Source organism: Capra hircus, chromosome 5 (assembly GCF_001704415.2).
Source record: "Capra hircus breed San Clemente chromosome 5, ASM170441v1, whole genome shotgun sequence".
In the NCBI taxonomy this organism is placed as follows: domain Eukaryota; kingdom Metazoa; phylum Chordata; class Mammalia; order Artiodactyla; family Bovidae; genus Capra; species Capra hircus.
Window position 1 is genome coordinate 106,570,646 of NC_030812.1, and position 25,382 is coordinate 106,596,027.

General features: G+C 38.3%; 1 protein-coding gene across 16 annotated transcripts in view; it reads left to right on the forward strand.

The window, feature by feature from the left end:
* The window catches only part of WNK1 (WNK lysine deficient protein kinase 1), a 126,646-nt gene that overhangs the window by 61,982 nt on the left and 39,282 nt on the right, over positions 1-25,382 (forward strand). For 14 of the 16 annotated variants that reach the window (XM_018048666.1, XM_018048667.1, XM_018048668.1 and 11 more), the window contains exons 4-8: positions 315-472; positions 18,867-18,955; positions 20,769-20,988; positions 22,298-22,631; positions 23,392-23,579. In XM_018048666.1, the coding sequence (XP_017904155.1) occupies positions 315-472; positions 18,867-18,955; positions 20,769-20,988; positions 22,298-22,631; positions 23,392-23,579 (989 nt within the window). Of the gene's footprint in view, positions 1-314; positions 473-14,767; positions 15,143-18,866; positions 18,956-20,768; positions 20,989-22,297; positions 22,632-23,391; positions 23,580-25,382 lie in introns of those variants that run through there. The other 2 variants (XM_018048665.1, XM_018048669.1) reach the window with 2 other exon arrangements.

Genomic DNA, 25,382 nt, shown 5'->3' on the forward strand with positions numbered 1-25,382 from the left:
TATATCAGTTTATCTTTTATGTGATGCTCTATTTTGACATTGTATAACAGTAATCCACTTGAAACAGTAAATAAACAGATGCGTGGTCCTTTTCTTTTTATAAAGGAATTGCTGTGAGAGGTCTGTGACAGATTTGATGGAGCAGACTAAGGTGATTTCTCTCCTTTCCCCCCACTTCCTACCTGTCTTTCTTTTATCTTTACCCCTTCCACTTTCTTCTGTCTCACAGGTGAGCCCCTCTGCTGCCCGCTCTCCCCATGAGTACGTCTGCAGTTTCTCCTCACATTGAGTCTGAATCATTCTTTTAATTTAAGGTACCCCAGAGTTCATGGCCCCTGAGATGTATGAAGAGAAGTACGATGAATCCGTTGATGTTTATGCTTTTGGGATGTGCATGCTCGAGATGGCCACGTCTGAATACCCGTACTCAGAGTGCCAGAACGCTGCACAGATCTACCGTCGAGTGACCAGCGTAAGTCCTGTCAGAACTGACTGGTGATCTTGGGCCATATCTAAGAAGCTGGGTAACGTCAAACCATGCAGAAGGGAACAACAGTAGAAAGCATCACATGGTGTTCACCCCTCATCTCTCTGTGTCTCCTCTTTTCATAAGATCACTGGTCAGATTGCGTTGTGGCCAGCCCACTCCAGATTGGGCTCTTCTAACTAATTGTACCTGCGGTGATCCTGTTTGCAAATAAGATCACATTCTGAGATACTGAGGGTTAGAATTTTAACATATCTTGTTGTGGGGGTGACACTGTTCACCATAATAGCTCATGGGTTCATCCAACAAATGTTTAAGTCTCTCTTATGTTCCAGACTTCTTTCTAGATTCTAGATATTAAATATTAGTGCTAAGTAAAAGACAAACCTGTCTATCAAGAGCTCACTACTCAGTGAAGGAGAGCAAACAAACAAACCAGACAGTTACTGTAGGGTATAAAAACAGTTTTCCTAGGGTCAGTACATAACAAAGCATGTAGTGGTTGTGTCTCATTGAGTTTGAACAGGTGAGGAAAATTATGTGAAACAGGGAGCGACTAAGGTAATACTGCATGTGAAAAACATCTATAATTTGTGTGTCTGCAGTTTGGAAATAGGAAAAAGAAGAGACAAGGGATAAGGGAGGGAAGGAAAGTTGAGACTGTGCCTGAGCGCTGGGGGAGCCATTGCAGCCGCTGTAAGACGTGGTAGGTGGCATGGGGCTTCCTGGCGGTCCAGTGGTTAGGACGCTGCGTCTTCACTACTGAGAGCCTAGGCTGACCCCTGGACTGGGTACTAAGATTCCACAAGCCACTCACTACAGCCAAAAAAAGAAAACCCCACACTTGGTAGGTAAAACCCCACAGTTGGTAGGTGTTGTAATATCAGACCTAAATGTTTTAAAGATTATTTTGACTGCAGGACAGAGGATGGATATATGAGGAAACTAATAAAAGCTGAAAACCCAGTTAAGAGGTATTGCAGTAATCTGAAGGAATAACTAATAGATTGAAATAAAGGATTAGAGGTGGCCACAGCAGATGGATGAGAGATCAGTTTTCTTTATAGATTAGAATTCAGTTAAGCTAAGGTGTTCTTTTCCACTTAATCTTTATGAAAACAAATAATAATGTGAAAATACCCTTTGTAAATACATATCCTTTGAACGGAGATCAAACTGAATATTGAACTTGATTATGGGGTTAAATACCTTAATTTTAGGACTGTAAAATGTACAGTTTGTATGTAAAATGGTTAGTGTAGTTTATTTTACTCACTTAAACCATCTGTAACTTTTCTTCATTCCATTATACTCTAAACCAGGAATTAGCAAAGGTTCATGGGCCAAATCCATCTTGCTACCCGTTTTTGTACAGCCCAAGAGCAGAGAATGCTTTTTGCATTCCTAAATGGTTGAGGGGGGAATCAAAAGAAGAATAGTATGTGATGGCATGTGAAAATCATATGAAATTCAAATGTCAGTATCCATGGAGGAAGTAAAGACAGCCACTCATTTGTTTCTATATTTTCTATGTCTGTTTTCACATATTATAATAGTAAAGTCGAGTAATTGCAACAGACTGTTTAGTTCCAAAAGCCTAAATTATGTACTGTTTGGCTCTTAACAGAAAGTTGCCAACTCCTAAACATATCCCACCAAAACTTAAAAAGTTCTCTGAAGAGTTCTGTAAATAATTACCAACCTGTCGAAGTAGTGGTGATGTTCTATTAGAATGCCACTAGCCTCTATACTTGGAGTAGACAGGAGAATCTCAATGTGCACAAGTAGTTAATTTCAGTAATCAGCTCTGATAATTTTAAGCAGTCTTTTCTCTCTCTTAAGAGTAGAATTATCACTTCAGTGGTGAGAACATAAGAGATTTTAATGTGATAACCATTTTTCACTGGCCTTATTTATTATTTCTATTGCCAAAGAATAAATAGCATCTTAAACCTAGTATTACTCCTTGAGGTGATAATTCTAGATTTTAAACACAAAGACCTATTCACAGAAATACTTTGTTTACCTTCCAGTAATGCTGAATGTTTAGTGAACAGACCAGAAGAGTGAAGTACACATAAGCTAGCCATATAGTTAAACATTCTCTACTGTCTCTTTCAGCTACTGCCCTTCTTTGTGGATCTTGCAGTATTTCTAACTTGGAACTTGGTAGATTTTGTTAAGAATTATCAGATAGTGCTTTGCTATCAGAGAGACTGCCCAGGCATTACTGGTGGTCTAGGGGTAGGTGTCTCTGATTAATCTTGTGAATTCAACTCCTGATTATTTCTCTAAACAAATAAAGGTTGGTACTTAAAATATTTCAAGGGATCATGGAATTTTAGTTTCTTTTTGTTAAATCAAGTCTGCTATGTAAAGAAATTAAGTTATTACATGGTAGTACCAATTTTTTTTTTAATGCAGAATGAAAGGGTGACCTGTATTAAATTCTGTTTCATACTTACCCACCAAATATGCTTACCTAGTTAAAATAATGACTGCGTAAGATGAGTATGTGAAGGATGGAGTCAACCCTATTGGGTAAAAACCTATTCACCAGAGGCTCAGGGCTAAAACCAATGGTTTGAGTTCTTTGACTTCAGACTGTCAGGCACAGAGAGCACTGCTATAAAATTAGGTAAAAGTTTATATAAGCAGTTATTTGGTAAAAGTAAAGAAAACAAATTAGTTTGATTTTAAGATAATGCATATGAAACACTGTAATCAATTAACAGATGAATCTTTATTTGCAAATGCCAGCTCTAGCTCAGTTGAGAGGAGAATTCCCTTCTCAAATGAAAAAGTCTGGTGTTAGCTTAATTGACCCTAGGAAGACCAACATCAGAGTTGCCATAGTCTTAGTATGATATTTAACCTTCTCTCAGTCTCTCAATGGGTTGTGTGGGTTTTTTTTTTTTTTAGATAAAAATTTACATACCATAAAATTAACCTTTAAATCATTTTAAGGTGTAAATTTCAATGGGTTTTAGTGTTTTCAGTGTTCTGCAGTCATCACCAGTAATGCTAGAACTTTTCTTTCGCCTCAAGAAAGAAGCCCTATACCCATTAGCAGTCATTCCTCTGACGCCCACTAATGTGCTTTCTGTCTGTGTGGATTTGACTTACCTGTTATGCACATTTCATACAAATAGAATCATTAAATATATGGCCTTTTGTGTTACACTTTGTTTTTGTGTTATGCACTGATACAGCATAGTGTTTTCAGGGTTTATCCATGTTTTAGCATGAATTGGTTCTTCAGTCCTTTTTATGGCTGAATAATATTGCATTGTATGAATGTCCTTTATATTTCTGTAGTTTCTTCCTTCTTTTCTCATTGTTTAAACTGTTTGAACCTATAGCCACCCTCTCCTGGAGAGGAGTTGGGAACAGAAGGGGTGAAATGTACAGTGTTTTAAAAGGTTCTGTCCTAGAGCCTGATTTATTAAATCTTTGCTTACAGTGTTGTGTTTATAGCATAGCATTCAGCGTGTTGTAGGTACTCAGTGATATTTTGAAGAATAAATAATTCAGTTAAAGGAATCCCAGATAATAGTCAAGTCGGACACTAGTAAGTTTTGAGGAGTTGAATTTACCCTGCAAATAAGGTCACCTTAGAAATATTAACTTTATCCTACTGATACACTTTATATATGTACATACACAATATATTCTGTAAAATGGGGAAAACTACTTGGTATAAATCAAGCAGAAAACAGTAACTTGGATAGAGTCAGAATTCCAGGATTAGAAAGGCATTTGATAAAGTCATCTATTCATGAGTTCTTCCATCAGTTCTCATATCACTATTTAGATATTTGCTCTGCAACGTGTAGTCCCCCAAAATGTAAAGTTTTGGCCCTATCCCAGACGGATTGGGTCAAAACCAGCCTTTCACAAGATCCAAAGATACTTTGTGTGTATGTTAAAGTTTGAGAAGTGTGAGCTGGAACAGTGATCACCACAGGTCCTTTCCAGGTCTGTATACCTTATTTTTGGTTAAATTAAAAAAAAAAAAAAGACTATTATAATAGCAAATGTTATTTGAATAAATTTTTGTTCTATTGTTCATGGAACATTTTTACTAACATTATAAGTAAACAATTGACTTCGAAATCTAACCCTATTTAATTGCGTTTTTTTCTGTGTTATTCAGGAGTTGCTTTTTAAAAACGCAAAATAGTGAATAAGTCAAGCTGCAGAAAAGTTGAGGTATTAAGTCAGTTGAACTGTGGAATCCTTAATTTCTGAGGATACTGAAAGCATTTGCTTGTTCTTTATTTTTCCTCTTAGCTGTGAAAATTGAGTTCCATATTATCTACAGTTCATTATTCTATACTGTCAATTATTATATTTCTTATTTGGGAAGTGCTGTCTTGGTTTCACCAACCTCCATTCCCATCTTCTGACTTCCATTGAAGAAATAAAAGGGGCAATTTTTATTAGTCCTTTTAAATTTTTCTAGCCTTTTTTTTTTTTTTCATGTTTTGGGTGCTGAGATAAATGTATGGGGAGTTTTAAGTACCTAGGTTATACAGTGATTTATATGATTATATAAGCAATAGTGATGACTCCACTGAAATACACCTTGAAATAGTATACTACATGTCTGACCTTGCAGTGGTACAACAGATGTTAGCAGTGTAAATATTAACACATGTACATGCTAGTCTCAGACATTGCATTAAGCACTTTGCTTATATTATGTAATTTAATTCTTCCAACATCCCTGGCCAGGAGCGATTTACTAGTGTTATTATCTACGTTTTGTAAATAAATAGTCTGAAGCTCAGAATGGATAGCCTATGATTACATATCTAAAATATAACAGGGTTATTTGTTATTCTGTTATTCCATGTCCCCTGCTCATAACAGAATTCTGTACTGAATCCATAAATGTCTAGTGCAGTGTCAGTTTGTGACTTGAGGGCCTTTAAACCTGTGTGTAACTGCCAACGTGAAGGGTGGAGATGTGTAAGTTACCAGTTGAATAATTATATTCTGTGGTGCGCTGATGATAAACTGCTGTGTGTCGTTGTTGTACACATGCATTGCATTCAGGTTCTACTCTCTGTGCTTGCTCAGAGAGGCCTTCCCTGTCCATCCATCTAAAATGACCTTACAAGTGCACACACTTTACTTTTGTCTCCGTATGATTTTCTTTTTTTTTTTTTTATGACTTTTGTCACAACCTCACCGTGTTTACCTAAAGCCCCAATTAGAACACATGCTTGGGCTGGTGGTGTTATTTGGCTTATTCTTGGCTATATTCCTAGTGTTTAGAGCCAGTGGATACAAGGCACTCAATATTTGTGAGATGAATGCATAACAGAACTATAGGGAGTGAAACATAGTGTTGCCATGGAGGAAGTGGGCTCTGGAGGTGGGTCTACTTGTGTTCAGATCCCATCACTGTCATTTCCTGGCTGTGATACCTGGGGCAAATTAATTAACTTCTCTGAGCCTAAACTAGTAGTGAGGATAAATGAGAAAAGTGCCTAAATACAGTTAGCAGTCAGTACCTAACTCACATGCTAGTAAAGTAATGCTCAAAATTCTCCAAGTCAGGATTTAACAGTATGTGAATCATGAACTTCCAGATACTCAAGCTGGATTTAGAAAAGGTAGAGGAACCAGAGATCAAATTGCCAACATCTGTTGATCATCATAAAAGCAAGGGAATTCCAGAAAAACATCTACTTCTGCTTTATTGACTATACCAAAGCCTTTGACTATGTGGATCACCACAAACTGTGGAAAATTCTTAAAGAGATGGGAATACCAGACCACCTGACCTGCTTCTTGAGAAATCTGTGTGCAGGTCAGGAAGCAACAGTTAGAACTGGACATGGAATAACAGACTGGTTCCAAATAGGAAAAGGAGTACGTCAAGGCTGTATATTGTCTTCCTGCTTATTTAACTTCTATGCAGAGTACATCATGAGAAACGCTGGGCTGGAAGAAGCACAAGCTGGAATCAGGATTACTGGGAGAAATACCAATAACCTCAGATATTCAGATGACACCACCCTTAAGGCAGAAAGTGAAGAGGAACTAAAAAGCCTCTTGATGAAAGTAAAAGAGGAGGGTGAAAAAGTTGGCTTAAAAGTCAACATTCAGAAAACTAAGATGATGGCATCTGGTCCCATCACTTTATGGGAAATAGATGGGGAAACAGTGGAAACCATGACAGACTTTATTTTGGGGGACTCCAAAATCACTGCAGATGGTGACTGCAGCCATGAAATTAAAAGACGCTTACTCCTTGGAAGAAAAGCTATTACCACCCTAGACAACATATTAAAAAGCAGAGACATTACTTTGCCAACAAAGGTCCATCTAGTCAAAGCTTTGGTTTTTCCAGTAGTCATGTATGGATGTGAGAGTTGGACTGTGAAGAAAGCCGAGCGCCGAAGAATTGATGGTTTTGAACTGTGGTGATCGAGAAGACTCTTGAGAGTCCCTTGGACTGCAAGGAGATCCAGCCAATCCATCCTAAAGGAGATCAGTCCTGAATATTCATTGGAAGGACTGATGCTGAAGCTTAGGCTCCAATACTTTGGCCACCTGATGCAAAGAGCTGACTCATTCCAAAAGACCCTGATGCTGGGAAAGATTGAAGGCAGGAGGAGAAGGGGACGACAGAGGATGAGATGATTGGATGGCATCACCGACTCAATGGACATGAGTTTGGGTAAATTCCAGGAGTTGGTGATGGACAGGGAGGCCTAGTGTGCTGCAGTCCACGGGATTGCAAAGAGTTGGACCTGAATGAGTGAGTGAACTGAACTGAACTAAGTATTACCATTATTATTAGCATCATTACGGCAGGTAGTAAAATAAGCTGTCTCTTGTTCAGTTCTTTTATCTAGTGACATTCAACAAACAGCAGTGTTTAAAATGTGCTTAATGAACTTAACACCAATTTTTAAATGAGTGCAAATGAGCTAGCATTTATTATCTTTTGTATTCTGAGAAGTAGATAATACTTTCATTTCACAGGTAAGAAAATAGATTCAGGGGTTAAGCATTTTGCCCAAGGACATGAAGGAGAAATACTAACTGTAGGATCAGAAATCCTTAATATTATGCATGTTGAATGCATGCTTAAAATCCATGTTAAATGGAATTTAATCCATTTTTGATTTAATCTTAAAATCCATTTTAAGCATCTCTTAACTAATACAAACCTTAGAATTTATTCATTTGCTTGCCTTTGTTTTTAAACTTCTCCCCCTAGATTTCAAGGGAGAAAACGTGAGAGTACATGGATTCGGCTCAGTTCAATTGCTTAGATGTGTCCGACTCTCTGTGACGCCATGGAGTGTAGCACGCCAGGCTTCCTTGTCCATCACCAACTCCCAGAGCTTGCTCAAACACATGTTCATAGAGTTGGTGATGCCATCCAACCATCTTATCCTCCGTCGTGCCCTTCTTTTCCCACCTTTGTTCTTTCCCAGCATCAGGGTCTTTTCCAATGAGTCAGTTCTTTGCATCAGGTGGCCAGAGTATTGGAATTTCAGCTTCAACATCAGTCCTTCCAATGACTATTCATGACTGATTTCCTTCTGGATTGACTGGTTTGATCTTGCAGTCCAGTGGACTCTAAAGAGTCTTCTTGAACATCACAGTTCAGAAGCATCAATTCTTCAGCGCTCAGCTTTCTTTATGGTCCAACTCTTATATCCTTCCATGTCTACTGGAAACACCATAGCTTTGACTAGACGGACCTTAGTCAGCAAAGTAATGTCTCTGCTTTTTATTACACTGTCTAGGTTTGTCATAGCTTTTCTTCCAAGGAGTAAGCGTCTTTTAATTTCATGGCTGCAGTCACCATCTGCAGTGATTTTGGAGCCCAAGACAATAAAGTCTATCACTGTTTCCATTGTTTCCCCATCTATTTGCCATGAAGTGATGGGACCGGATGCCATGATCTTCGTTTTTTGAATGTTGACTTTTAAGCCAACTTTTTCACTCTCCTCTTTCGCTTTCATCAAGAGGCTCTTTAATTTTTTGCTTTCTGCCATAAGGGTAGTGTCATCTGAATATCTGAGGTCATTGGTATTTCTCCTGGCAACCTTGATTCTAGCTTGTGCTTCATCCAGCCCAGCATTTTGCATGATGTACTCTGCATAGACATTAAATAAGCAGGGTGACAATACACAGCCTTGAGTCTAAGATCGGTAATTCTAACATTGGTGTCATAGGTTTGAGCCCCTGTTCAAAAGAGAAAAACTTCAAGTTGTCTTGAAATTTCCCACCCCTGGCAGTAAAAAGATCCAAATAAGAGTGCTGATGTACTTAGCCCAGTTTTTGTCTGCGAGTAAAGGAGTTGCAGTGGCATCAGTTTTTGATGTGGAGGATAGTGTATGTGTGTTTGGAGCAGTGCACAGGCTCCCATGGATCCAGAGAGTAATCAGCCTCAGGGAATCAGGAGGTCAGCTAATTGCCTTGGATAGAGCCAGTCAGATTTGGTAGGGAGTTTGAAAAGGCTTGTTTTCCAGTGGGATCATAAGGTTTGTTCAAATTCCTGTAAACTAATGGTTCATACCAGTAAGAATCTGGCTGAATCCAGCCTTCTGACAACCAAGGTAGAAATAATGGGGATTTTTAATTACTTTGTTTGTGTAATTTGACTTTGTCACTGATTCCATTAGCCTTTGGATTGCAAGGTTTGAACATTCTGTCTGGGAAAAACAGAATTAAAGCAGTTGGAGTGAAATTCCTTTTGGTCTTTATATAACAGATTGCATTTCAGCCTACTTTTTTTTACAGAAACACGTGAAGCTGATTCCTGATTAGATAGGGATTGAAAAGTTGAGAAAGACTTTGTATTTTTTTCTTTAGCAGTTGGAATTTTTTTGGTGATATCCCAGAGATCTAAATCCACTTGGAATTAGCTGAAATGGTTGCTTTATAAATTTTATTCCTATTTCCATCCAGTAAATTTAGATTACACACATAAGCAAAAACTTTGTGTATTATCTAGTGTATCCTGGAAACATTTTGCATGATTTTCAAAGTGATTCTAATACTCTCCTGTGATTTGATTAATATTAAAGGGTGTTAATATTCAGACATAATAAATCAGACCATTACTCTTAAACCACAGAGTTGGAAATCATTCTCAACATTTTAGATGCTAAACAACAGCCCTGGAATCCTTGTTAGAGAATTTCTCAGAAAAACTAATTTTACTTATCCCAACTAAATGTTGATCTGGAATTCTCACAGCATTAGACTACAAGTAAAAACTGATAGGATGTAGAAAGATGGCTGCTGCTGTGCTTTAAGTGCAGTATACAGAGTTGAGCTTCCTGGGATCTTGTAGGTAATCTGTGTGCCAGAAGATCGATACAGATACACTGTAGTTGTTCCCTGTCTCTGGGTGGTTTGAGGTATACCTTGATACTGAGGTAGGGCTCAGTTGACTAAAAAAGGGGGCAGTAGAAAGAATAGGCTTGTGAAAATGTGCAGTATTCAGTGAAAAAGTAGCCAGTTTCACTAGACTTACTTGAGATAGGAATGGGTAGAAGTTGGCTTGTGAGGGCTTTCTGCCCCAGATTAAGTTAACTAAAAGTACCGTAATATAGACTGAAACATTGAACTAGACATTATTGAATCTGGAGTATCGTTTTTACTTTACCATTGACTAGGCCTTACTCCCTAGAATATATTCTGTTGTATTCTATGTGCTGCTGCTGATGCAGTATATCTAGTAGGTGTCTGATACATACCAGACTGGACTGGACATGAGTCCTCGTAGGTTCCATGAGGTGTTGAATTCTGACCTTGACATGGCATTAATCTCTCTGATGTACAGTTGTCTTGTGTGAGCAGGTAGGGTCTCTAGCTCAGATTCTTTCTAGCTCTCTGATCCTATGGCCATCTTGTAAGTGTGGGGAATTATTAACCATATTTGAGTCATGTGATGCGAATTAAATGATATCAGACAATTGGAAATGGTTAAGTGTCAGATGATTGGATGAAGCTAGGTGATTGAACAGGCCATAGTGTAAAATAAATACTGGAGAGAAAAGCAGCAGTGAAGCCCATCTTAACTTGGTCTTAGTTTAAGGAGGTGAGATGTTGACAGATACAGATGAAGACCTACAAGACCTTCTAGAACCAATACCAAAAAAGATGTCCCTTTCATCCTAGGGGACTGGAAAGCAAAAGTAGAAAGTCAAGAGATACCTCTAACAGGCAAGTTTTTGCCTTGGAGTACAAAATGAAGCAGGGCAAAGGCTAACAGTTTTTCCAAGAGAAAGCACTGGTTATAGCAGACACCCTCTTCTAACAACACAAGAGATGACTACACATGGATATCACTGGAGAGTCAATAGTGAAATCACATTGATTATATTCTTTGCAGCCGAAGATGGAGAAGCTCTGTACAGTCAGCAAAAACAAGACTGAGAGCTGACAGTGGCTCAAATTACAAACTCCTTATTGCAAAAACCAGACTTAAATTGAAGAAAATAGGGAAAACTACTAGACTATTCATGTATGACCTAAATCAAATCGCTTAGGATTATACAGTGAAAGTGATAAATAGATTCAAGGGATTAGATCTGATAGAGTGCCTGAAGAACTATGGAGGTTCATAACATTGTACAGAAGGCAGTGATCAAAACCATGCCCAAGAAAAAGAAATGCAAAAAGGCAAAATGGTTATCTGAGAAGGGCTTACAGATAGCTGAGAAAAGAAGAGAAGCTAAAGGCAAAAGAGAAAAGGAAAGATATATCGATCTGAATGCAGAGTTCCAAAGAATAGCAAGGAGAAATAAGAAAGACTTTCCTAAGTGATCAATGCAAAGAAATAGAGGAAAACAATAGAATGGGAAAGACTAAAGATCTCTTCAAGAGAATTAGAGATACCAAGGGAACATTTCATGCAAAGATGGGCTCAATAAAGGACAGAAATGAGATGGAATACCAGTAGAAGCAGAAGATATTAAGAAGAGGTGGCAAGAATACACAGAGAGCTATACAAGAAAGATCTTAATGACCCAGATAACCACGGTGGTGTGATCACTCATCTGGAGCCAGAAATCCTGGAGTGTGAAGTCAAGTGGACCTTAGGATGCATCACTGTGAACAAAGCTAGTGGAGGTGATGGAATTCCAGCTGAGCTATTTCAGATCCTAAAAGATGCTGCTGTGAAAGTGCTGCACTCAATATGCCAGCAAATTTGAGAAATTTGAGAAAACTCAGCAGTGGCCAGAGGACTGGAAAAGATCAGTTTTCATTCCAATACCGAAGGAAGGCAATCCCAAAGAATGTTCAGACTACCACACAACTGTACTCATTCTCACATGCTAGCAAAGTAATGCTCAAAATTCTCCAAGCTAGGCTTCAACAGCATGTAAACCGAGAACTTCCTGGTGTTCAAGCTGGATTTAGAAAATGCAGAGGAACCAGAGATCAAATTGCCAACATCCGGTGGATGATAGAAAAAGCAAAGGAATTCTAGAAAAACATCTACTTCTGCTTCATTGACTATGCTAAAGCCTTTACTGTGCATATCACCACAAACTGTGGAAAATCCTTCAAGAGATGGGAATACCAGACCACCTGACCTGCTTCCTGAGAAACCTGTATGCAGGTCAGGAAGCAACAGTTAGAACTGGACGTGGAACAATGGACTGGTTCAAAATTGGGAAAGAAGTACTTCAAGGCTGTATACTGTAAATGTGCCTGTTTAACTTATATGCAGAGTACATCATGTGAAATGCTGGGCTGGATGAAGCACAAGCTAGAATCAAGGTTGCCAGGAGAAATATCAATAACCTCAGATATGCAGATGACACTACCCTTATGGCAGAAAACAAAGAAGAATTAAAGAGCCTCTTGATGAAAGTGAAAGAGGAGAGTGAAAAAGTTGGCTTAAAAGTCAACATTCAAAAAACGAAGATTATGGCATCCGGTCCCATCACTTCATGGCAAATAGATGGGGAAACAATGGAAACAGTGATAGACTTTATTGTCTTGGGCTCCAAAATCACTGCAGATGGTGACTGCAGCCATGAAATGAAAACACGTTTGCTTCTTGGAAGAAAAGCTATGACAAACCTAGACAGTGTAATAAAAAGCAGAGACATTATTTTGCTGACTAAGGTCCGTCTAGTCAAAGCTATGGTGTTTCCAGTAGACATGGAAGGATATAAGAGTTGGACCATAAAGAAAGCTGAGCGCTGAAGAATTGATGCTTCTGAACTGTGATGTTGGAGAAGAGTCCCTTTGACTGCAAGTTCAAGCCAGTCAATCCGGAAGGAAATCAGTCCTGAATATTCATTGGAAGGACTGAAACTCTAATACTTTGGCTACCTGATGTCAAGAACTGACTACTGACTCTCTGGAAAAGACCCTGATGGTAGGAAAGATTGAAGGCAGGAGGAGAAGGGGCGACAGAGGATAGGATGTTTGGATGGCATCACCAACTCTATGAACATGTGTTTGAGCAAGCTCTGGGAGTTGGTGATGGACAAGGAAGCCTGGTGTGCTGCAGTCCATGGGGTTGCAAAGAGTCAGACATGACTGAGCAACTGAACTGAACTGATGTTGTCAGTCTGGATTGGTGGTCACAGTTGTTATGCAGAAAAAGCAATGATGTTGAGAAGTAACAAAGAAGCCAGTAAAAATCTCCCTTTTGTCCAGCCAGAGACCTTTAGCCATTGGAGGGGAAGTAGGAGTACTAGCAGCTTGCTGTTACCTGCTGTTTTAAATGTTTCTGTTTGTTTAAGGAGCTCCCAGAGAATAATAGTACTTAAATGTTGTGAAGAAGCATCTGAGAATGAGTAAGGTTTCTATTCTGGATCATGGAAATAATGATGCCTTTAAAAGAAATTGGTGAAGTCCAGAGAAAGGCAGAGTTGAAGAGACAGACAATTTAGACCTATAAACTGTTACACATATGTGAATGGTATTTTATTGTACAAAGTGAAAACTATTAATTTTGGTGTATTAAAAATGCTGGTCTTCACAGAGTTAGATATTTGTGCCTATATTTTACCTTTGTCCAAAAAAAGCTGCCTCAGTTTTGGTTTTGTTTGTTGCACGGTAAAGTTTAAAAACATTCTCACATACTTATATCTGATAAACCTATGAAGCAGAGAACATGATCCCTGTTTTCCTCTGTTTTGTTTTCATTATCTAATCACAGTCTTGAGCAGGTTTGCTCAAACACTGAGGTTAAAGGTAGTGGTGGACTGCATGTTATAGTTAGGTCCAGTATTGGCCTTCTGCACTACCTACTTCGTGTGCTTGGTAGTGATGAATTATGTTGAGCAGGAAAATTGTTAGAATTAAGTCATTTCTAGCCTTTAGAGTCGAGATATTCCTATCAAATAACCTCTAAGCCATTATGCTATTGTTCCTGAGTGATTGAAGCCTTAGTATCCACTGTCTTAATGGGGGTTCAGGCTTACCACATTACAAGGGACAATGCTTTGTTATGTTACCCATCGTAACATTGCCAGGAGCAGTGCTTTTTCTGTCATCTTTGTTAAATGCCATGAGGAAAACCCTTTCCTTAATCACCAGGGTCAAAGCAGTAGTCATTTGGGTCCATGAGTTCTTCCTGGCAAATGGAGATGTCTTTAGGTCAGTTGTGTCTGACTCTCTGTGACCCCATGGACTGTAACCTACCAGGCTTCTCTGTCCATGGGATTTTCCAGGCAATAGTAGTGGAGTGGGTTACCATTTCCTTCCCCAGGGGATCTTCCCAACCCAGGGATCGAACCCGGGTCTCCTGCATTGTAGACAGATGCTTTACCGTCTGAGCCACCAGGGAAGTCCTATATATTAAGCCTTTTAGGGAAGGAAAAGGAGAAGAATAAATTCTTACCACTTCTGTGTACTAATTTGCAGCTGTTTAAATTTTTTTTTAATGTACCATGAGACCGTGGTAAGACAGTTTACCTTGATGTCACCACTTTCTAAATTAGGTAAATAGGAACTGTTACGCTCACTTTTCAAGTGAATTTAAAGAATATGGCCCTGGTCACACAGACTTGGTATCTATAGGCTGAACTCTATATACTAGGAGCTCAACCTCAGTACTGGGGTTTTCTTGTCCAGTGTTCTTTAGGCTGTATATTCTGAGTTTACATTTTCATTCCCCATTTTCTTCTGAAGCTTAGTTTCAACAGGAGTAGGGGGAAGAGGGTGTTTAGATAAACAGATTTCTGGTGTCAAGGAGGCAGAACCTGTGGACATGGCAGGGGTGGAGCTTTGAGCAAGTGAAGAATCTTGTTTGTCTAGGGACCTGCTGCTGTTGGGGGAGAGGCAGGAGGAGGAGTAGCAGAATAGATGGCCTACTGTTCAGCATGTAGTTGTGTTTAAAGGGCTGATCACTAAGTAATAAGGAGATTGTTGGCTGAGCAGAGCAAACCCATGTTTGAGGGTTGCAGAAGCATGGCTAGTGTTAAACAGGAAATTCAACTTCAGCCTGATTTTGATGTCTGCCTTGCTTATGCTGTGGGCTAAGTTATCCTGTTAACTTACATCCTATACAATCCCCTCCCTACATTTTCCTCTAACAAGTCTGTTTTGCCTTTTCTGATGGATTTTACAAAGAGAGATTTTTGCTCAGTGTTTGTCTTCGTAAATTCTCATTGCTGCTGCTGCTCTCAAAAGGATTGTATAAATGAGGTGGGTAAGAATTTCCTATATATACCAAAGGTGTGTTGTGATATTTATGTATGGAAGGTTTCAGTTAAAGTATTGGGATTGTTAGTTCAGAATGGTTTTCAAAATAGATTAGTTCTGCAGTTTAGTTAACTTATACAGCATTTTCTATGAGGAGGAATGAGACTTGCTCAATTCTAAGTGGTTAGGAAAATTTTTACTCTTAGGAAGAGAAAAATGTTACCCTGACACAGACTGCAGCTTAAGTTTTTAAGAAACAAGTGCTGACAGTTTTTAAGAGCTAGAAGATTGAACCTGAGAATACTATATTGTGACTCACTTTAATTTTTATTATGACTCACTTCATTTTTCCATCAGATTAGCTGCGTAAGTATATAGAATTGACAGAAAAACTCTGTGAGATACATATATGTTTGAAGTTTTTCTTAGTTTAAATAAAGCAACATATTTTATAAAGATTCATGTCAAGTTTTTTTTTTTTAATATCAACTCTGATGTACCCTTGGAGAATCACAGTTGTTTTTTTTTTCTTTTTGTTCTCCATTTAAAATTGCATAAAAGTCACCTTTTGTTTCATTTATGAGAATATATAATTTTAATTCCAAAGGTGTCTTAAATGGATATACATTAGCTGTTGGAGAAGTACTTATGTGTAATGCAGAATAACAAGCCAGTTTCATGTCAAAGAAACATTTTATGGCACTTCTGCCTGAAGAGAGGTCTTGTGAATCACAGCAGTGAGGAAGAGTGTTTCTGGAGTTGGCAGGTTGCTAGCTCTGAAAGGGTGAAGGGAAAGGGCGCCAGTCTTCTCAACTTAGGTTTTCTTATGTGTAAAACATTAGCTCAATTTATTCCTTAGTACTCTTTTCTGTTTTGTGTTCTTGAACCTCATTCAGAATAGATGAACAAAACTTTGCTTCTGCTGGTCAGAACAGGACTGAAATAAGACTGTGGGGCTAAATCAGACAGTATAGAAAAGAGATGTCATTTGAAGGATTTTTAGAGTCTTAAGTTAATCATCTTTTTTGAAGTAAACAAATTCAAGGAAAAAAGATGAAATATTATCATGAAAACATTTTCTTATCATTGTTCTGTCTGGTGCCTAAATCATGTTTTAGAATAATCTTAAATCAATGTTGTAATTTTAAAAATTATCAATTATTTAAAAAACAGTTCTCTTAGATAGAAAAGAAGCTTCTGAGTATGATGCTTCTTGTGTATTGAAACATGTGCTTGTTGATTTTAAGTGGCTTTCCATCAGGTGCCCCGATGTCTTCAGTAGGTCACATTCAAGGTCATTGATGTTTTATGCTTATTTTTACTTTTTTTTGGGTCACTTTTAATATACAATTCCTATATCTCCTTGCTTCTTTCCACGTGATTCAGAATACCTCTGTTAGAAATTTTGATAGATATTTGGATAATCCTGACTTCTTGGTGCTTGGTGAAATTTCTTCTTGTCTTTTTCATTGGGTGATGTCTGAATACAGGCTGCTGGACTGTCTCTTGTATTGGCCGTCTCACTGCCTGCAGTGTTCTTTAAGGCAGCAGCAGCAGCTGAATATGGCAGTGGCAGTTTGTGCAGTAGTGGTGCAGAGTTTGCTGCCCCTGAATCTTGGCTATACGTTGAGAAAGCAGCTTACCCTAGTAGTCAGTGTGTTATATGATGCATAGTTGCTGGTTTTGCAACTGTGATCTGGTATCTCGGCTGTTCAACTCGCTTTTCTACCTGTAAATAGAAATTCCTGTTGTGAATGTGTTTGTCTGCATAGGTAGGGTTAACAAGAGGATTATTTTTAAGGATAACCAAAGCTGAAAGCATATTCACTGTGGATCTTGGTGATTATTTTTCAAAGAGAATTGTATGCTTTTTTTAACTCTAAGCCTTATTACCTTTAGTGATTACTTTTGAAGTCAAAGGTGCCTTAGGTCAGCAAACTTAATAATTCAGAGCTTTCAACTTGGATAGTCACATACGATTCTAGTTCCCATGAATATAGTTAAACAGGTATCATCCCTCTTTGCTAGACAGGGAAGTGAAGCTCAGAGCTGCCTCTCCTTGTCCAGCTCACACCTAACTCAAGTCTTAAGCTCCCTCCTTTCGTCTTCCAGTATGCCTGTGCTAAATTGAAAAGGAAGAGTCTTAATACAGTCAGTATATGTGTGATTTATTACCTCAATATGTAGAGTTGCCAGGTCAGACTCATTCCTCTAAAACATGTGCGTTTATGGAAGTGGGAACATGTTTTCTAATCCTGTTCTATATTCTCTTTAACTTCTTTTCTATAATATTTGAAGTGTCCTTACATGAAAGGCCAGCTGTGTATTAGTGTCTGATTTTACCAAAGAACAATCTTTCAGATAGTTTTCTGCCAATAGTGAGTGTTCTAGGAACTTATAATACACAGTATCTTATTTTTTAAAGTATTTTAGACTGTTCTTCCCATTATATTTATACATGGCATCTTAAAAGTTTGCTTTATACCCTAACATGTTTATTGTAAAAATTAAAAGCAAATATAAAAATCTCCAGTGTTTCTGCTACCAGAGAACTTTTAGTGAGCATCATCCTTAAAAAAAACAAAACAAAACAGTTCCTGTTTTCTTTAGCTTTAATTTAAAATACCACGCCATACCATGCCAGCTTGCTCAATTAAAGCAGGCTTTTCCTTCAATGACATTGTTTTTTGTTTTTATTAGAATGATTATGTGAAGACAAGGACTGGTTGGGAAGACTTAGCTAGACTTGAAAAATAAGAAGATTGAGGAAAAATTAAAATAATATGTATTGTCACCGAGACATTAGGTGATTAATTCTAGTCCCTGTTCCCTGTCTCCTCCTCGCTGTGTGTTAGGTGGTCATAGACTTACTGTGCCTCTTGGAAAGTATATCGTGTTGCTACTTCAGCTCAGTCTGTGTGACTTAGAATAGGCAGGAATAGATAATGAGATGTTCTTCTCCACACCACCTCTCAGACAGGAGTAGGTTGTTGTTCTTCTGTCTTATATACATTTTCCACACACCGCTGAAATTTTTGTTTGCAAAAATTTACCTTTTGTGAAAATTCTACAGTATTACAATGGTGCTATTTAATATAATAGTGATGTTAAATTTTTTTCTGAAATTAATTAGAAAGTTTGTCTTTCAGATGAGTCTGATGTGTTGTCATTTTATGTTTTCATATGTACAAGACAGTTTGCTCTTCAGCTACCATACCAAGCCAGTCTAAATTCTTCACTTCTTACTGAGTTTGTTAAGGAGTACTATAATGATAGAATACCTGCCAGACTAAGCGTGTGAATTCATGCCCACACATGGGTTCTCTGTTCAAGAGTTGCATGTTATGTTGATTAATGTGTTAGGGAACAAGGTTGAACAGAAGATCTTCTAACCAATTAGAACAGTTGGGCTTTGTTTTAGCCAAAAGTTCCATTACCTGAAACACAGCAAAAGATGCTAACGATAGCCTGCTTTTGTCACTAGCAGTGTCGTGGCCATGGAAGTAAGTGACTCCGCTGTCTTAACTGTTCCCTATTGTTACCTTGTAGGGGCTAAATTGCTACTACCCAGCTCTGACCCTGCATGAACTAGATCCTGCAGGCAAAGCAGGAAAAAGCCAGGATGGTGAAAAGGCAGTCTAGTAGAACCTTAGGAGGCAAGTTGAAATTCAGGTTCAAAGTCCCTGCCTCCCTTGATGTGTTCTGTTGCTATTTTTATGATTTTCAGGGGGTGAAGCCAGCTAGTTTTGACAAAGTAGCAATTCCTGAAGTGAAGGAAATTATTGAAGGATGCATACGGCAAAACAAAGATGAAAGGTAAGTTGCCTCTTTTGACCTGGATATTGCTTAAACAGAAACTTCAAGTATAATATGCTCTGAATAGAACCCTCAACCTAAGGTGTATGTAATACTTTACTTGTGCTTAGTTTCTCTGTTTATGTCTTGTAATATCTTGGAAAGTAAAGTTCTATCCACTGGAGCTAGTATTCAGATTTAGTATACTGAAATATCGTAAAAATGTGGTTTGGTAGACTTTGAATAAACCAAAACCACCTTAAATGTAGCTGCTATGTTCAATAAGAGCTACTTACTTATAGCATCTACAGGATTTATAAAACTCACTAGGTTCTATCCTAATACAGCAGATCTCTTCCTTAGCTGTTTACCAGTTGAATTCTAAAGATGAAGTAAAATTTTGGCTCTTTAAAATCAACTCAGCTATGCTGGTCTTGATTTACTGTTGCTATGCCAGAATTGAAGAAGAGCAAAATGTCAAAATTCCTTTGAGTAAGAAGAGACAACTTCACCCAGAGCTTGGGAGGAGATCTGGCTTAGTCATTGTGCTAACAGAGGGCTTTTCTCAGAGGAGTGGCAAGTATCTGATGTGCCATATAGCTGATTCATCACCCGTTAGGCATGGCAAAGGTCCAGTGTCTGTTTTTGAAAAATAATCTACCTTCACCATCCCCCGTCACCCTCCACAGAAGAAAAAGTAGACCCACTAGTACAAAGTGTGAATTGAACATAATCTGCCTCTTGAAGAACGTGAGTGATCAGGTATTTCAGCCAAATTAAAGAATTCCATATCTTCACTTCTCCAGTCTCATATTCTTTTCATAACTTTGTTATTTGGAAGAGCTTAAGATCTTGATCTTTAAGGCTTTTTAGTAGAAATTTAGTTTGGGTTTCTGTTTTTATATACACTGATTGAAAAGGAGACGCCTTAATCTCTTTAAGAACTTTTTTTTGAAAAACTATAAATGAATATTTGTCTCCAGTCATAGAATGTGGTACTCTTGTTTCTTGTCTGGATGGAACAGTTTACTAGATTACTGGTATTTTGAGACCCATTTATCTAGAGAAACTGTTCCATGATCAGACTTCTGCTTGCCTAGTACACTAGGTGCTGAACCAAGAATTGAGAGGATTTATTGTGTAAAGGAAAATTGCTATATTAGAAGGTAATGTACTATAGAAATAAAAAGGTCTTTGAGTTTTGATTCTGTGATTTATGACTTTTATAACTGAGCAAGATGGTCAGTCTCTCTCAGAATCCATCCATTTCCTGCTGATCAGGAAATGGTATCTCATTGGATACCAGAAATCAGATGAGATCATACATACAAGAATTTGGTTAACTATTAATACAAGCACTATATAACACATTTAAAAGTATCATTTCCAGGGAGAGTAGCACTGACATATATACGCTGCCATGTGTGAAATAGGTACCTACTAGGAAGCTAGTGTATGGCACAGGGAATCCAGCTGGGTTCTCTGTGATGACCTAAAAGAGTAGGAGGCGCAAGAGGGAAGGGGCTGTATGTGTACATATAGCTGATTCACTTTGTTGTACAGCAGAAACTAACACAACGTTTTAAGGCAATTATACTCCAGTAATAAAAAGTATCACTTTCAGCCCTTATTCATAAATGAGATTGTTTTGATGTTCCATAACTTGAATAAAACTATAATCACTGCTTAAATGAAGCAGTGTAGAAATGAATTAGAAAATTCCTGTTCTTCTTTTTGCAGTCCTTTTTCATTATTCTAAACATAACATATTTGAGAAGTATCTTTTAAATCTAATGGCGTTTTGTTTTTTGTTTCTTTCCCTTCTCTTTTGAAGATACTCTATCAAAGACCTTTTGAACCATGCCTTCTTCCAAGAGGAAACAGGGGTACGGGTAGAATTAGCAGAAGAAGATGATGGAGAAAAGATAGCCATTAAATTATGGCTACGTATTGAAGATATTAAGAAACTAAAGGGGAAATACAAAGACAATGAAGCTATCGAGTTTTCCTTTGACTTGGAGAAAGATGTGCCAGAAGACGTTGCTCAAGAAATGGTAAATTAACACTGATCAAGCCATTTAAATTTTATGTTGATTTATATACATTGATACTATTGATATACGTTGATACTGTTGAGCAGAAAAGCAGTTTATGAAGCAGTGTGTATGACATATCCTGTTGATATAAAATTACATTAATGGTCCCAAGATTTATTCTTATTTTAGAAGACATGTATATGCATAGATATGTATAGTAGATAGATGGATGGACAGACAGGCAGGCAGGCAGATATACAGAGAGGGAATGAATTGGAGGACATTTTGAAGTCATTTTCGAAGTCTGTAAGGTTGACTGACTTCTAATTAGTGTAACCTATTTAGTTAGAATAAAAAATTGTTTCTGCATACTGATACATTAGCCTTTGGTCAGTCATCTGGGTAATAAACTCAATAAGCAGATCACACATTGTTTTTACTTCAAAGGAAATTTTCATGATCGATCGTTAGTAGGCAGCTTTTGGCCAGTCATTTTCAAGGAAACGCTTTGCCAAGCTTAGGCTTTCCATGGTGCCTTAATAGCCATTTACTGCGCAGAGATAAAAATGGTCTCGGCCCGAATGTGTCAGAGCCATTCAGTACCTAACATCTGAGAAGGGGTCAGCATGAGAGAGGTACTTAGTTTTAACTGTCAGGTTTTTATATTATTTGAGTTTTTATTTTTAACTTTCATATATTTACCACAGTTGTTTTGTTTGGTTAAGTGGTTGTCTAGTGAAAAGACGGTAAAGTGTCTGCGCACAGTGCTAGAGACCCGGGTTCGATCCCTGTGTCAGGAAGATCTCCTGGAGAAGGAAATGGCAACCCACTCCAGTACTCTTGCCTAGAAGATTCCATGGATGGAGAAGCCTGGTGGACTACAGTCCATGGGGTCGCAAAGAGTCGGACACAACTGGGCGACTTCACTTTCTTTTCTTTTCTTTCTTTCTAGTGAAAAGAAGTAAAAGCAACACAGGTTCATATTGATGGTTACGTGTGAGTGGGAAATTGAGTATGAGAAAATGAGCCTTTTGGTTTTACCGCTTGGATGCTTAGGTTCCCTGTTGATTTGTTATAATTAGTGAAGGTATATGTACTTCATGAGTTTGTATAAAGATAATATGCATCCACTCCATGAGTATCTGCAAAAATGGTGGGCAAGTGCTTAGTGCAGACCAGTAGTTCCACTGTTTGGTTAAGGTCAGTCCTCGGACAGTTCTTTCTCCCTCTCCTTCTCTGTTTTCCTTTCCCAAAAGACTGTTGTTTGTGTTTGGTTTGTTTTCTTTTGCTATCCTGCTGCTTCCTGATGTACCCTTTCATCCTATAGGTAGATTCTGGGTATGTCTGTGAAGGTGATCACAAGACCATGGCGAAAGCCATCAAAGATAGAGTGTCATTAATTAAGAGAAAACGAGAACAGCGTCAATTAGTGCGGGAGGAGCAAGAAAAAAGAAAGCAGGAGGAGAGCAGCCTCAAGCAGCAGGTGGAGCAGCAGCCCAGCACTGCCCAGGCCGGAGTCCAGCAGCCCCCTGCCACCAGCACTGGTGGACCCGCTGCCTCTGCTGCGTCTGCATCCGTCTCCACGCAGGTAGAGCCAGAGGAGCCTGAGGCTGACCAGCATCAGCAGCTGCAGTACCAGCAGCCTGGTGTGTCTGTGATATGTGAGTATCAGGGGCCCAGTGAGGCTGCTAGGCACGCTCTTTGCTAACGCTCTGTCTTCCTGGTCATTGTTTTGCACTGGCCTCTTGGTTTTGAATTGTGAATCTAACATATAAACAAGAGGTTTGAAATGGTTGCTATCTCCTTTTCCTTCTGGTTCTTACGTTCACAGCTAATAGCATAGAAGAATGGGACAGTAAGGAAACGGGATTAGGATGTGAGAAATTCTGCAGGTTCCAGCATCTTGGATGTTCTATTTGTAGATTCCTACCTTTTACAGTTTCTTAAATTAATAGTGAAATGTAACATTTATCTTAGCTACTTAATATTGAACCTGTTAATCTGATTCAGCTCTTTTAGCAAAGCTGAATAACGTATAAACTAGAAATTAATGAGGCCACTAGTTACTAATCGAGCCATCTTAATACTTAGAGCCCGCTGGTTTCCATGGTTAAGACTTTGGAAGCTGTGTCCAAAATGTCAGGCCTGTTAACAACGTTCTGTTTTATTCCCCCTTGTTCGTCAGGTGGTAAATTCTGTGATGGCCAGGGGATTTTTTTTTATAAGATGAAACTTTTCTATATGGATTCCTCCATTAAACATAGAAATCTACTTAGTAAAACTAGTCATTCTTTATTTAGTTCAGGTCTGTGCAAAGATAAGACCAATTAACTCTAAAATCAGGGGTTTGTGATGGGAAAACGTGAATCTCCTTTTCACGATTTGTCTCTCTGTCTTGTATTTTGGCAACTTCTCCTTCAGCTGACGGGACAGTTGACAGTGGTCAGGGGTCCTCTGTCTTCACGGAATCTCGAGTTAGCAGCCAACAGACAGTTTCGTACGGGTCCCAGCATGAGCAGGCACCTTCCACTGGCGCCCTCCCAGGGCACACAGCGTCTGTTGTCCAAGCACAGGCTCAGCCCCATGCGGTATATCCACCCTCAAGTTTGGTGAGTAACTGCGCAAGAGCGCGCACGCCTGTAACATGTTCAGGGCACACTCTGCCACTGAATGAGTGACAGCATGAGTCCAAAGTGAAAAGTACAGGTGGTGCCTTTCCAGAGGAGGCAGGTTATGTATTAAAGTGCCATCAGAGTGGTGCAGGCAGGGTGGGATACATGCATTACTCTGTGAAGACACTGTTCACAAGATTTAAACTAATCAGCATTTGATTAAAGAGAATGCTCTCTAGCACTTTAAAGTTGAAACTGTTCAAAGCAGTGTAAGTTAGACATACAAATGTGGGTGGGGGACAAGGAGAGTTTTTCAAAAGTTGCTTGAAAGAATCACTAAGTATTTTCTGTAAGATGTCTTATTGTGTGAAACACAGGTAAGACCTTCAAACCATTATAGACTGCTGCATGTGAGTACACCAGAGAAAAGGAATGACCATTTAATTTAGCGCTTGTGTTTAATCATCAGTTGCTATGCGTGTTCTTGCCTTAAAGTCTGTGTTGGACACAAGTTCTTTCCCCAGTATATGTTCATTTGCTTCTTCCCTTTATTTTGGTATCTGTTTTATGACTGATTTATTTTCAGATTCAATTTGTAGCAGTTATATCCTGATGTATATATTGTACATTTGTACCTATGCATATATATACATACACACACACATTATTACCCATGTTTTATGTTAGCCACTCTTGCTTCTCATACAGAGAATGTTCAACTAGACCAGTAGATAATACCCCATTTCTTTGGTAAACCTTCCATGAAGTCTTCAGAAGTAAACAAGATGCATCTTCTGCCTCAGGATGGAATTGAGAATAACTGGTCACTACAGTGCTGTTGTTTAGTGAGATCTTTAGGCAGATTGATTGCCCCTCTGTCTCAGGAACTTTTAATCTGAATTTGTGAAAGTCTTGTTCTTCATTGAATGAAACTCTTTCTCTGGTAAGAAAATACTGCTTATTCTGGTCTCTTCCCCTACAGCTGGAATAAAAGATGTTTGCTTGTTTTAGAGTCCATTAGTTAGTTCTGCATTGGCTACATCTTAAGATGAATGGCCACAGTTACAGAAAGAAAACTTCCAGTTGTAGTAGCAAGGTACTTCTCTGACCTTTAAAATAAGTAGGTAGGGTAGAAGAGCTTTATACAGACTGTACAAGTGTATTTCTGTGGTGTAACAAATGTTATTTGTCATCATTTCTTACCAGTTTCTACTCTTGTTGATTTCTTCTGGATCATCATAACTATAGATTTTTTAAAAACTTTCTAATCTCTTGGCTTCCTGCATCACAGGATATGAACTTTGGGTCTCTATTTTAGAAATGGAAAAGGACTGACCGTTTATGAAGATGCTAAATATTTAGCCACAAATATAGCTATATTTATTAATGTTCTAAAAGCACACCATTAATGAAATGAAAAAAGGCAAACTCCCTGCCTTTTAATGATAATATTCCATGAAAGTATCATGAAGAATTACTAAATGTTGAGGATTTTTCAAAGCTTTTATAATCAGTCCTAATTCCAGAAAGTATTTACCATGGCTTGCAATAGCATATCAATTACAAGTAAAATTTAAAAATACAAGAGAAGCAAGAGTGGGGGGAAATGTAATTAATTAAACAGTTCACAGTTTCTAAAAGGAAATAACAGACATGCTCAGGACAGCCTTAGAGCTTTAGATTTGCTGCTTTGTAGCTATATTGAAACCTTTATATTAAGGTGCTTTAAACTTTTAAACCAAAATTGAACCTCTGATGTGGCTGAAAAAAATTTTAACGTTATTCTTTAGAGATTCACAG